Raw genomic sequence first — 11551 nt, forward strand, 5'->3', positions numbered from 1 at the left:
AGGGACAAGCCACACCAGTGGCCTCCCTGAGCTCCAATGGCCGGATCTGGGGGGTTCTGTCTGGGTGCACACCTCCTTGCTGTGGCCAAGTTCCCCCCTTCTCTGAGCACCAGCTTCATCCTCTCGAATGAGGACATCAATTGCTACCTTGGCACGTTACTCTCTTCATCCTGTGAAGACTCATTAGGCTTATCCTACAATTACTAGCTGGCCCGAAGAGATATCTCCTGAATCCAGCTTAAGCTGGAGTCTCCCAGGCTCATCTGGCATGTCTTCCCTGAAGTCTGCCAAAACCCACACCCTTGCATTTCCAGGGACTCCCCTTAGCCAGCTGGGCAGAAAACCCAGCATGCTTCAAACAAGCTGACAGACAAGCGGGAGAGGACTCACGGGCAGACGGCTTCCCTCAGGTCTCGGGTGGAGCTCTGGGACCACAGCAGCAACGGGCCATCCCAGCCCCTGGGCTCAGCAGCGCCCTCATTCTCAGGCCGGCGGCTCTGCCCTGAGGGGAGCAGGAACGTCACCAACTGCCGCAGGCGGACCTCAAGCCCCTCCCACTGCTGGAGCCTGACCTCCCCCGGCCCCACCCCTTCCCCTACCCCAGCAGGACGAGAGCTCGTCTTCCCCTGGCTTCCAACGTGAGGCCCGGCCCTGGGCCCCGATTGGGCACTGCCCCAGCCCGGAGCCAATCACAGTGGCCAGGGAGGTGGAACGCACCGATTGGCCAGGGCCAGGTCATGTGACCATACTCCCCAGGAAACTCAAAGATTACCAAGGTTCTCTAAGAAACCAATGAACAAAATTATCCACTAAAGGCAAACCATAATTTTTAATGAGGCCAATGTCACAGAAAAAAAAAATGCTCCACAATAAACTGCTCAAGGAAGCTACTAAATAAACTTTCAGAAAAGTTTAGTAGTTTTTTTTTTTTTTTTAAATAGGGTGACGGAGAGCTATACCTTTCCCATCTATGTGAATTTAGGTTTAAACTAGATTTCCCTTGGCTATTATATAAGACAAAAAAACCCACATCACCCACTTTCACTCCCCCCCACCCCCAAAATGTGTTTTAATCTATTGAATTTTTGTGTCCTCAGTTGTGTCTGATTCACGGCAACTCACCAACTCTACACAGCCAGGCTCTTCCGTCCATGGAATTCAGGGCAATTTTTTCTGTCCCAGTAAATGCCCACCCTGGGTGATCCAAAGGCAAGGGCTCCGAGGCTCCTGAGAGACTAACTCCTTTCAGCTGAGCACAGAGCTGGCTCCTCACTGGGATGCCTGTGGCCTGGGGCTCCCAGAGGGGAGAGCAGCACTCGCCCCACCGTGTGGTCACTGCTGGAAGTGCAGGCTGCTCCTCACTCCCCCTTGACAGTGTCCCTGAGGGCAGAACAGTGTGAATCGAATCAAGGTGGAAATGCAAACTCCAATGCAACCAACCTTCCCACAAGATCTCCAAAACCACTCAGGAACAGGGAATTGGAAACTGCAGGGGATGACATGAATGGAGATGGAGACTTGACACCTTACACCGAGTTCACTTCCAGTTATCCCTAGACAAACTTTCCATGAAAACTTGTCACAAATCTAGAAGAACAATGAGCAGAAACCGGACACGTGCTTTGAGTCTTCACACACAAAACTAAAAGGCAGTCCACAAAAAAAACCCAGAGAATACAGTGGACTTTGCAAAATCAAAGATATCTACTGTGGGAAAGACCTCATTACAAAAGCAAAAGACAGGTCATACATCGCGAGACGAATGAGTGGAAACACAAAGCTTATCAAGGATGTGTCTCCAAACAGACAAAGAACGCCAACACAACAAGCCTGTGAAAACTAGGGAAAGGTCTGAAGGGACACCAGACGGAGGAAGACACACACAGAGTATCCCGGATGATGTCCAGCACTGAGGGCCTGAAGAAACAACAGTCTAGTTGCACCCCCTCAGGCCTGTGTGACCGTGGATGAGGCCTCTGTTTCCCGGTGGCTCTGAGACATGGACAGGGAGGAAGGGGAAGAGAAGTCACTTGCATTTCTAATACTCACAGCAAAGTCTTCCAATGAGAAGGGAATTATCACCCCCACTGACAATGCCATTCACTGAAGTGATATCCACGAGTCCATCTACCCCAGAAGGGAAGGATGGACCTGTTCTCACAAAACGGCGAGAGATGGAAGGAGGAAGATCAAGCCCACACCAATCACTGGAAAGAGAAGCTGTGCTCAGGGCTTGAAAGAATTCCTATAGGGAAAATCATGTCACAGCCCCACATGGCAATCCACAGCTTCCATGCTATTCCTCCCAAAATGCCAATGCATTTTCGCACCGAACAAAGAATTGCAAAAGGGGTACGGAAACAGAAAAGAGCCTACATTGTCAATACAATCCGACGAAAAAGCCCCGATACGGACATCCAAGGTTGTGTGAAAGGAAATTAGACGACCAAACTAGGATCCTCAGGAGAGTATCGGAGAAGGCAATGGCGACCCACTCCAGTACTCTTGCCTGGAAAATGTCCTGGACGGAGGAGCCTGGTAGGCTACAGGCCATGGGGTCTTGCAGAGTCAGACACGACTGAAGTGACTTAGCCGCAGCAGCAGCAGCAGGACAGTATGCTATTGGGAATACAACAACACACACAGATCCAGATCGATGGAATAAAGTTGAGGGTCCAGAAACAAACCCCAGCATCCATGGTCAACTCATCTCTGACACAGACGGTGAGAATATCCAAATGGGAACAAGAAAGCCTCTTCAATCAATGTCCATGGGAAAACCAGACAGCTACATCTGAAGAACGCTATTGGGTTTGATCTCATACCACCTCAATATCGGGGAAAAACCTCACCCTAAAGACTGATGTCATGAGATAGCTAGAAAGAAGCGTAGGTCAAAGGCTCCTTAACATCAGAGTCTCCTTGCCATTTGCTGGGCGGAGGTCGAAATGGGTCTCTTCAAGTAAGGGAAAGAGGTAAACGAAGTACACCACTGGGTTTCCATCCAATGGAACCTATTCACAACAGAGAGGCTAAGCATTCACAAATGCAAAAGATAGGAAACGGAACACGAGAGACTCCTTGAAAGTGGTGTATCTGAGAAGGGGTTCATATGGAAAGAGACGAAGAATGCACAGCACTCAGATTCCAAGAAACACCACCACCACCCTTGACCCTTCCCCCATGACCAACTCTGACCTAAAGCCTTTCTCTCCCTCTAACCTATCCCTAAAACATAACCCTCATCTAATCATATACATGTGCATCCCTAGCATCCATCCATCCATCCACACACGAGAGAGAAAGAGTAAGACACAGACAGAATTGAGAAAGGAAAAGAGAGGGACACAGCCAGAGAGAGACACGGAACCAAAGAGAGGAAAGGAGTCGATGGTCCAGACTATTCCTCAATCTGTCTCGAAGGTAGAAGCAATGACAGCGCCCTTCCACCCCAGAAGGGGGAAAAGGACGGAAGGTTTGGAGAGGAAAAGACAAGAACGCAGGGAGCCATTAGAAGCTCAGCCACCCGCAGAAGCCGAGCTGGGACCCTTGAACAGAATCTCAATGGAAACAGAGGACCAGAAAGTTGGCTACTCTTTTCTATAAGAGAGGGAGACCTTCGAGTCTTCCTTTCGGTCCTCCAACTTGGATGCGGGGTCTCAAAACAGTCAGGAGGGGGAGTGCCTTTTCCTGGGTTCCACGGCGCATCCAGGCCTCGTTCTGCCCCATTCTGTGCTGTGTCAGCCCTGGATGGAATCTTTCTTTCTGAAGTCTCAGCGCACGAGCTCCACGTGATATCGGCCCCAGGTGGAAAGGCATGGAGCTGCTCGTAGGCCGACAGACCTAGGAAGCAGATGGGAGAATGACCCCCACTCTGCAGATGGAGAGACTGGGGCAACCCTGAGGGGCATATGCTTGTCCAGGGCCACACCACTTATGAGAAGAAGGAGCCTGGTCTGAGAGCAGCATGGTCCTCGGAGCTCAGGCCCTGGCTGAACCCAGGCCTCCCCAGGGCTGTGGGCTGGGCCGTGTGGGTGTCATTGTGCCTGCACATGGCCTAAGGGGGGTGGTCGAGCAGTCAGAAACCCAGAGATTCCCTTGGGAAGTTTTGAGGAAGGGACCTCAGCACGAACCCCAGGAAATGATGTCACCTGCCGGCAACAGAACCCAACAGAACCCGCAATCCGGGTATCCAGGCCTCCAGAGCGGAGAGGAGCCCCCAGCCAGATCACTTGCTGCCAAGATGTTCTGCTGTTTGCCCCTGCCCAGAGGCCGGGGCCTCAGGAGAGCTCACAGGCAGTGTGCGTGGGCACCCTGTCGACGTTGGCTCAGGACACCCCCGAGAGGCCTCTGGCCCTTTGCCCGGAGAAACAGAAAGGTAACACGGGGAGCCCCAGGCCGGGCCAGGCCACCTCTCCCATGCCACCCGGAAACACCGGGTCCTTTGCCTGTGTGTGGGGATGCGGGTTTCTCGGGCTGTGTCTCCCTCAAGGAAGCCCAGGCGGATGTGGGGTCAGAAGCCTGTGGACAAGTTGTGCCCACACCCCAGGGGAGAGCAGGCTGGGCGGGATGGGGAGAGTGTGGGCAGCGCCGACCGGCCAGGCTGACCTCACACCCTCAGATGGGTCTCTTTCCTCCCGGGTGGGGATCTGAGCAGACACACGTCTCTGACCCTTCTGGGAAGAGAAGTTCGAGCAGGCAGAAGCAGCGGCTCCACTGGCCAGGCCCAGCTCGGAAAACTCCCAGCATGGCTGGCTGACGGTCACTGTCGTTGCAGAGCTTCCCACGTGATGAGGCCGAGGACGGGGACACCCCATCCAGCTCCCAGAGGGAGGGGTCGGAGCACCACCCGCCCGCCCGTGAGGCCCAGTGCAGGCTCCAGGTCAGCGTGCCCACGGAGGCATCAGCCCCACCGGGGGAGACGCGGAGGTGGGGAAGGCCTGCTGCCGAGACACCGCCCAGGATACAGCCGGCGGCCCAGTCTGAGGCTTCCACGGAGCTCAGCACACCCGGCTCCGACCCAGAGTCCAGAGAACCCCGGCCTCTGAGGCACCAGGAGGACCTGGAGCCCAGCACGCCACAGCACAGAGGTGAGGACGCTGGGGCTGGTGCACGGGAGTGTGTGGGGAGGGGTGCTGAGCTACACAGGGACGAGTCCTCGAAAGCTGCTGCTGGGCCTGCAGCAAGCGCTGGCCTCACACCCCCCGCCCCCCATCTTGCACACTTCAGTCCCAAAAGACATCTGACGCTGGGTATTCTTTGGGAACCTCTTGGAAGGTTTCTGTCCCGGGGTACGCACATGCCAAGGCTGGCCTGTGGGCAAACTTTGCTTCTCCCCCAGCTCTAGCACTGGCCTCCAACTGGAACCAGGCTCCACTTCCCAGACCTGTCCCCACACAGGTGGTGGCTCCAGGTGCAGGACCCAGGGATCCACCGAGGGCAGATGGAGAAGCGAGACTTGCCCTCGCAGAGACACCAGGCCAGCTGGGTACTGGCCAGCACACCGGGCAGATCGGATCTCCGTGCCTGCAGGACCCCCAGCCCCAGGCACTGATGTCCCACCCCCTCAGCGAGAACCTCCACCTCCACGTGCACCTCTACCTGCTCGGGCTTTGGCAAGAGAACCCGAGGCAGAGGAAGAGTCACCGCCTCGGCAGGGAGAGCCTGCCCTGGCTCCCGCGCAACACCCAGACGCCCACGATGACTCACCCAGCCCTGCAGGGAGAAAGAGCCCCCGCTCTGGACAGAGACCCAGAGCCCTTACCGGAAACACCACGTCCAGGGGAGCGGTCGGCTCTGCAGCCTCCATCCCTGTCTGCTCACCGTGGATGCCGGCAACTCGGTCTGCCCCCAGGGGACATGGAGTTCCTTTCCCCTGAACTGCTTTGCATGTGGTTTGTTTCCACCTTTCTGGTGATGTTTTATTTTTTGTATGGTTTCCTGGATTTTTGTTGGTTAAGTTGGGATTAGTAAACTGTTTCATCATTGTTGCAATCTGGGAACACTGTTGTGTAACTCTGGTGATACTGTGTTACCATCACCACTTTGTAGTTTCAGACCCGTTCCATCTTTATGCCCCACCCCCCAACAAAGCCTGGATTCAAGGCAAGCACGCCCTGTTCATCCCTCCCCCCGATCCTGAACACAATTTCATCTTTTCTTTCTGCATTCCTTCCTATATTCTTGGTGTCCCCAATCAGTGACTCTCAGCGAAATGACTGAAGGAGTGTTTTTCGGACTCTCCACCTACTGTAAGACTCCATTGGAGAGTTCTCATTTTTATGTCATTTGAACTAGCCTTTGATAGCTGAAAGGACGGTGTACGTCCTTTCAAGATACCATGTGCCAAACGAAGCCCTTTTGGCAACTGCCATCATTATCTCCAGGCAGGCATTGCTGTTTGAAGGGTGACATCTCAGCCAGAAGGCAGAGGCTGAGCTCCTCTTGTTGCACCAGCTCCCAAAAGAAGCCAAGAAAGGGAGCTGGAACAACAAACCACCCCCATGCCCAGGAAAGCGTTCTTCATGACAGAAGGCTAGAAAATGACCCAACATCCTTGTGGCCCAGAACCACTCTAGAAAATCACTGTTCCATAAAAAAGAGAAACACATGGGAAGTTCCAAGGAGAGGCAATGCCCATGGCCAGTGTACTTGAGAGACGGCCTGACCGCTCCGGGGAAGACACGCACCGACGGAACCCCTTGGGAAACAGCAGTGATAGTCCTCACCGTCGTAAGGGTTTCCTCTGGGGACAACCTGCCCTGGGCACCACACGAGGGAGCAGACCGGCTTCTCTTCCTCTGCCCCCACACCATTCACTCATGAAGGCAGCTCAGGTGTTCTCATGCCCTGCCTGCCTGCCTGCCTGGCTCATCCGTGAGCTGTGACCACCTCCAGGGTAGGACTCCACCTTTTCCTCTCTGTGTACCGTGAATCTGCACACAGTGGGCTTTCAGAACCTTAGGAGACTTGAGCCATTCCCGCTCGAGCCAGAACCCTCCCCAGGAAGGAAAACAGCTGTGGAGTCATTTTGGCCCCAGCACTGGTTCCGAAAGCCTGGCGGCTCCTACAGCCTCTACGGTGTGAAGAGGGAGGTCCCTTTTGACAGAGCTTTCCGGCTCTCAGATCTAAGCTGTTGTTTCACTGTCAGCTGTGTCTCTTCCGTTGCAGCCAGGTGGGCCACGCTGCTCCAAAGGAGCTCACAAGCTGAGTTTCAAGGGAGGACAGGGATGGCTACAACGTGCTGCAAACTGAGTGAGGGTCCCCACAATCCTCAGCAAAGGTCTGTGGTGTGCAAGTGGGGAGTAGAGGGCCCCCAAGTTCCAAAGGAAGGGAGGTAGTCGGGAGCTAAAGCCCTTGGCTGCTGTGGTAGCAGCTGCAGATGGCAGCCCGTCCACAGTGCACTTCAAATGAGGTCATATGAGCGGGACTCTGGAAATGGCTCCGAAATCGAGAGAAAGGGGTCAGGGTATGTGGGAATCCGGCGGGGGTGGGGGGTGGATGAAGGAAGGTGTCCCTCCTCTCTCCAGTGCAATTTGGTTTGGTGAGTCTCAAAGCTACCAGATGGCACTTCCCAAGTCAGGCCCCCGCAGGAATCAGGGTGGGCTGCCTGCCTCGGGCCCTGCCACAGGGACAAGCCACACCAGTGGCCTCCCTGAGCTCCAATGGCCGGATCTGGGGGGTTCTGTCTGGGTGCACACCTCCTTGCTGTGGCCAAGTTCCCCCCTTCTCTGAGCACCAGCTTCATCCTCTCGAATGAGGACATCAATTGCTACCTTGGCACGTTACTCTCTTCATCCTGTGAAGACTCATTAGGCTTATCCTACAATTACTAGCTGGCCCGAAGAGATATCTCCTGAATCCAGCTTAAGCTGGAGTCTCCCAGGCTCATCTGGCATGTCTTCCCTGAAGTCTGCCAAAACCCACACCCTTGCATTTCCAGGGACTCCCCTTAGCCAGCTGGGCAGAAAACCCAGCATGCTTCAAACAAGCTGACAGACAAGCGGGAGAGGACTCACGGGCAGACGGCTTCCCTCAGGTCTCGGGTGGAGCTCTGGGACCACAGCAGCAACGGGCCATCCCAGCCCCTGGGCTCAGCAGCGCCCTCATTCTCAGGCCGGCGGCTCTGCCCTGAGGGGAGCAGGAACGTCACCAACTGCCGCAGGCGGACCTCAAGCCCCTCCCACTGCTGGAGCCTGACCTCCCCCGGCCCCACCCCTTCCCCTACCCCAGCAGGACGAGAGCTCGTCTTCCCCTGGCTTCCAACGTGAGGCCCGGCCCTGGGCCCCGATTGGGCACTGCCCCAGCCCGGAGCCAATCACAGTGGCCAGGGAGGTGGAACGCACCGATTGGCCAGGGCCAGGTCATGTGACCATACTCCCCAGGAAACTCAAAGATTACCAAGGTTCTCTAAGAAACCAATGAACAAAATTATCCACTAAAGGCAAACCATAATTTTTAATGAGGCCAATGTCACAGAAAAAAAAAATGCTCCACAATAAACTGCTCAAGGAAGCTACTAAATAAACTTTCAGAAAAGTTTAGTAGTTTTTTTTTTTTTTTAAATAGGGTGACGGAGAGCTATACCTTTCCCATCTATGTGAATTTAGGTTTAAACTAGATTTCCCTTGGCTATTATATAAGACAAAAAAACCCACATCACCCACTTTCACTCCCCCCCACCCCCAAAATGTGTTTTAATCTATTGAATTTTTGTGTCCTCAGTTGTGTCTGATTCACGGCAACTCACCAACTCTACACAGCCAGGCTCTTCCGTCCATGGAATTCAGGGCAATTTTTTCTGTCCCAGTAAATGCCCACCCTGGGTGATCCAAAGGCAAGGGCTCCGAGGCTCCTGAGAGACTAACTCCTTTCAGCTGAGCACAGAGCTGGCTCCTCACTGGGATGCCTGTGGCCTGGGGCTCCCAGAGGGGAGAGCAGCACTCGCCCCACCGTGTGGTCACTGCTGGAAGTGCAGGCTGCTCCTCACTCCCCCTTGACAGTGTCCCTGAGGGCAGAACAGTGTGAATCGAATCAAGGTGGAAATGCAAACTCCAATGCAACCAACCTTCCCACAAGATCTCCAAAACCACTCAGGAACAGGGAATTGGAAACTGCAGGGGATGACATGAATGGAGATGGAGACTTGACACCTTACACCGAGTTCACTTCCAGTTATCCCTAGACAAACTTTCCATGAAAACTTGTCACAAATCTAGAAGAACAATGAGCAGAAACCGGACACGTGCTTTGAGTCTTCACACACAAAACTAAAAGGCAGTCCACAAAAAAAACCCAGAGAATACAGTGGACTTTGCAAAATCAAAGATATCTACTGTGGGAAAGACCTCATTACAAAAGCAAAAGACAGGTCATACATCGCGAGACGAATGAGTGGAAACACAAAGCTTATCAAGGATGTGTCTCCAAACAGACAAAGAACGCCAACACAACAAGCCTGTGAAAACTAGGGAAAGGTCTGAAGGGACACCAGACGGAGGAAGACACACACAGAGTATCCCGGATGATGTCCAGCACTGAGGGCCTGAAGAAACAACAGTCTAGTTGCACCCCCTCAGGCCTGTGTGACCGTGGATGAGGCCTCTGTTTCCCGGTGGCTCTGAGACATGGACAGGGAGGAAGGGGAAGAGAAGTCACTTGCATTTCTAATACTCACAGCAAAGTCTTCCAATGAGAAGGGAATTATCACCCCCACTGACAATGCCATTCACTGAAGTGATATCCACGAGTCCATCTACCCCAGAAGGGAAGGATGGACCTGTTCTCACAAAACGGCGAGAGATGGAAGGAGGAAGATCAAGCCCACACCAATCACTGGAAAGAGAAGCTGTGCTCAGGGCTTGAAAGAATTCCTATAGGGAAAATCATGTCACAGCCCCACATGGCAATCCACAGCTTCCATGCTATTCCTCCCAAAATGCCAATGCATTTTCGCACCGAACAAAGAATTGCAAAAGGGGTACGGAAACAGAAAAGAGCCTACATTGTCAATACAATCCGACGAAAAAGCCCCGATACGGACATCCAAGGTTGTGTGAAAGGAAATTAGACGACCAAACTAGGATCCTCAGGAGAGTATCGGAGAAGGCAATGGCGACCCACTCCAGTACTCTTGCCTGGAAAATGTCCTGGACGGAGGAGCCTGGTAGGCTACAGGCCATGGGGTCTTGCAGAGTCAGACACGACTGAAGTGACTTAGCCGCAGCAGCAGCAGCAGGACAGTATGCTATTGGGAATACAACAACACACACAGATCCAGATCGATGGAATAAAGTTGAGGGTCCAGAAACAAACCCCAGCATCCATGGTCAACTCATCTCTGACACAGACGGTGAGAATATCCAAATGGGAACAAGAAAGCCTCTTCAATCAATGTCCATGGGAAAACCAGACAGCTACATCTGAAGAACGCTATTGGGTTTGATCTCATACCACCTCAATATCGGGGAAAAACCTCACCCTAAAGACTGATGTCATGAGATAGCTAGAAAGAAGCGTAGGTCAAAGGCTCCTTAACATCAGAGTCTCCTTGCCATTTGCTGGGCGGAGGTCGAAATGGGTCTCTTCAAGTAAGGGAAAGAGGTAAACGAAGTACACCACTGGGTTTCCATCCAATGGAACCTATTCACAACAGAGAGGCTAAGCATTCACAAATGCAAAAGATAGGAAACGGAACACGAGAGACTCCTTGCAAGTGGTGTATCTGAGAAGGGGTTCATATGGAAAGAGACGAAGAATGCACAGCACTCAGATTCCAAGAAACACCACCACCACCCTTGACCCTTCCCCCATGACCAACTCTGACCTAAAGCCTTTCTCTCCCTCTAACCTATCCCTAAAACATAACCCTCATCTAATCATATACATGTGCATCCCTAGCATCCATCCATCCATCCACACACGAGAGAGAAAGAGGAAGACACAGACGGAATTGAGAAAGGAAAAGAGAGGGACACAGCCAGAGAGAGACACGGAACCAAAGAGAGGAAAGGAGTCGATGGTCCAGACTATTCCTCAATCTGTCTCGAAGGTAGAAGCAATGACAGCGCCCTTCCACCCCAGAAGGGGGAAAAGGACGGAAGGTTTGGAGAGGAAAAGACAAGAACGCAGGGAGCCATTAGAAGCTCAGCCACCCGCAGAAGCCGAGCTGGGACCCTTGAACAGAATCTCAATGGAAACAGAGGACCAGAAAGTTGGCTACTCTTTTCTATAAGAGAGGGAGACCTTCGAGTCTTCCTTTCGGTCCTCCAACTTGGATGCGGGGTCTCAAAACAGTCAGGAGGGGGAGTGCCTTTTCCTGGGTTCCACGGCGCATCCAGGCCTCGTTCTGCCCCATTCTGTGCTGTGTCAGCCCTGGATGGAATCTTTCTTTCTGAAGTCTCAGCGCACGAGCTCCACGTGATATCGGCCCCAGGTGGAAAGGCATGGAGCTGCTCGTAGGCCGACAGACCTAGGAAGCAGATGGGAGAATGACCCCCACTCTGCAGATGGAGAGACTGGGGCAACCCTGAGGGGCATATGCTTGTCCAGG

The 11551-nt window shown here is 53.3% G+C and overlaps 1 protein-coding gene and 1 long non-coding RNA gene across 3 annotated transcripts in view; one reads left to right on the forward strand and one right to left on the reverse strand.

The window, feature by feature from the left end:
- The window catches only part of LOC145527610 (uncharacterized), a 47973-nt gene that overhangs the window by 16958 nt on the left and 19464 nt on the right, over positions 1-11551 (reverse strand). Inside the window, exons 8-13 of the long non-coding RNA XR_014069772.1 lie at positions 11245-11470; positions 8750-9007; positions 4609-8130; positions 3618-3843; positions 1123-1380; positions 391-502 (exon numbers count right to left, since the gene is read on the reverse strand). This is a non-coding gene — a long non-coding RNA (uncharacterized LOC145527610). The remainder of the gene's footprint in view (positions 1-390; positions 503-1122; positions 1381-3617; positions 3844-4608; positions 8131-8749; positions 9008-11244; positions 11471-11551) is intronic.
- On the forward strand, positions 4193-5994 carry LOC145527509 (uncharacterized). 2 transcript variants are annotated; one of them, XM_081545598.1, is made up of 3 exons: positions 4193-4378; positions 4778-5090; positions 5342-5994. In XM_081545598.1, exons 1-3 carry the CDS (start codon positions 4244-4246, stop codon positions 5968-5970), a joined length of 1077 nt encoding a protein of 358 aa, XP_081401724.1. In that variant the 5' UTR covers positions 4193-4243; the 3' UTR covers positions 5971-5994. The 2 variants fall into 2 exon arrangements, with proteins under 2 accessions (XP_081401724.1, XP_081401725.1); XM_081545599.1 differs by having other exon boundaries at positions 4209-4378; positions 5401-5994.

The sequence above is a fragment of the Giraffa tippelskirchi genome, chromosome 11 (genome assembly GCF_054371585.1).
Source record: "Giraffa tippelskirchi isolate mGirTip1 chromosome 11, T2T-mGirTip1v1.2.pri, whole genome shotgun sequence".
NCBI lineage: Eukaryota > Metazoa > Chordata > Mammalia > Artiodactyla > Giraffidae > Giraffa > Giraffa tippelskirchi.

Coding starts and splice junctions, on each gene's coding strand:
- LOC145527509 (XM_081545598.1), top strand. CDS start 4,244: ATGTTCTGCTGTTTGCCCCTGCCCAGAGGCCGGGGCCTCAGGAGAGCT. Junction 4,379..4,777: donor TTGCCCGGAGAAACAGAAAG/GTAACACGGGGA, acceptor CTGTCGTTGCAG/AGCTTCCCACGTGATGAGGC. Junction 5,091..5,341: donor CAGCACGCCACAGCACAGAG/GTGAGGACGCTG, acceptor CTTCTCCCCCAG/CTCTAGCACTGGCCTCCAAC.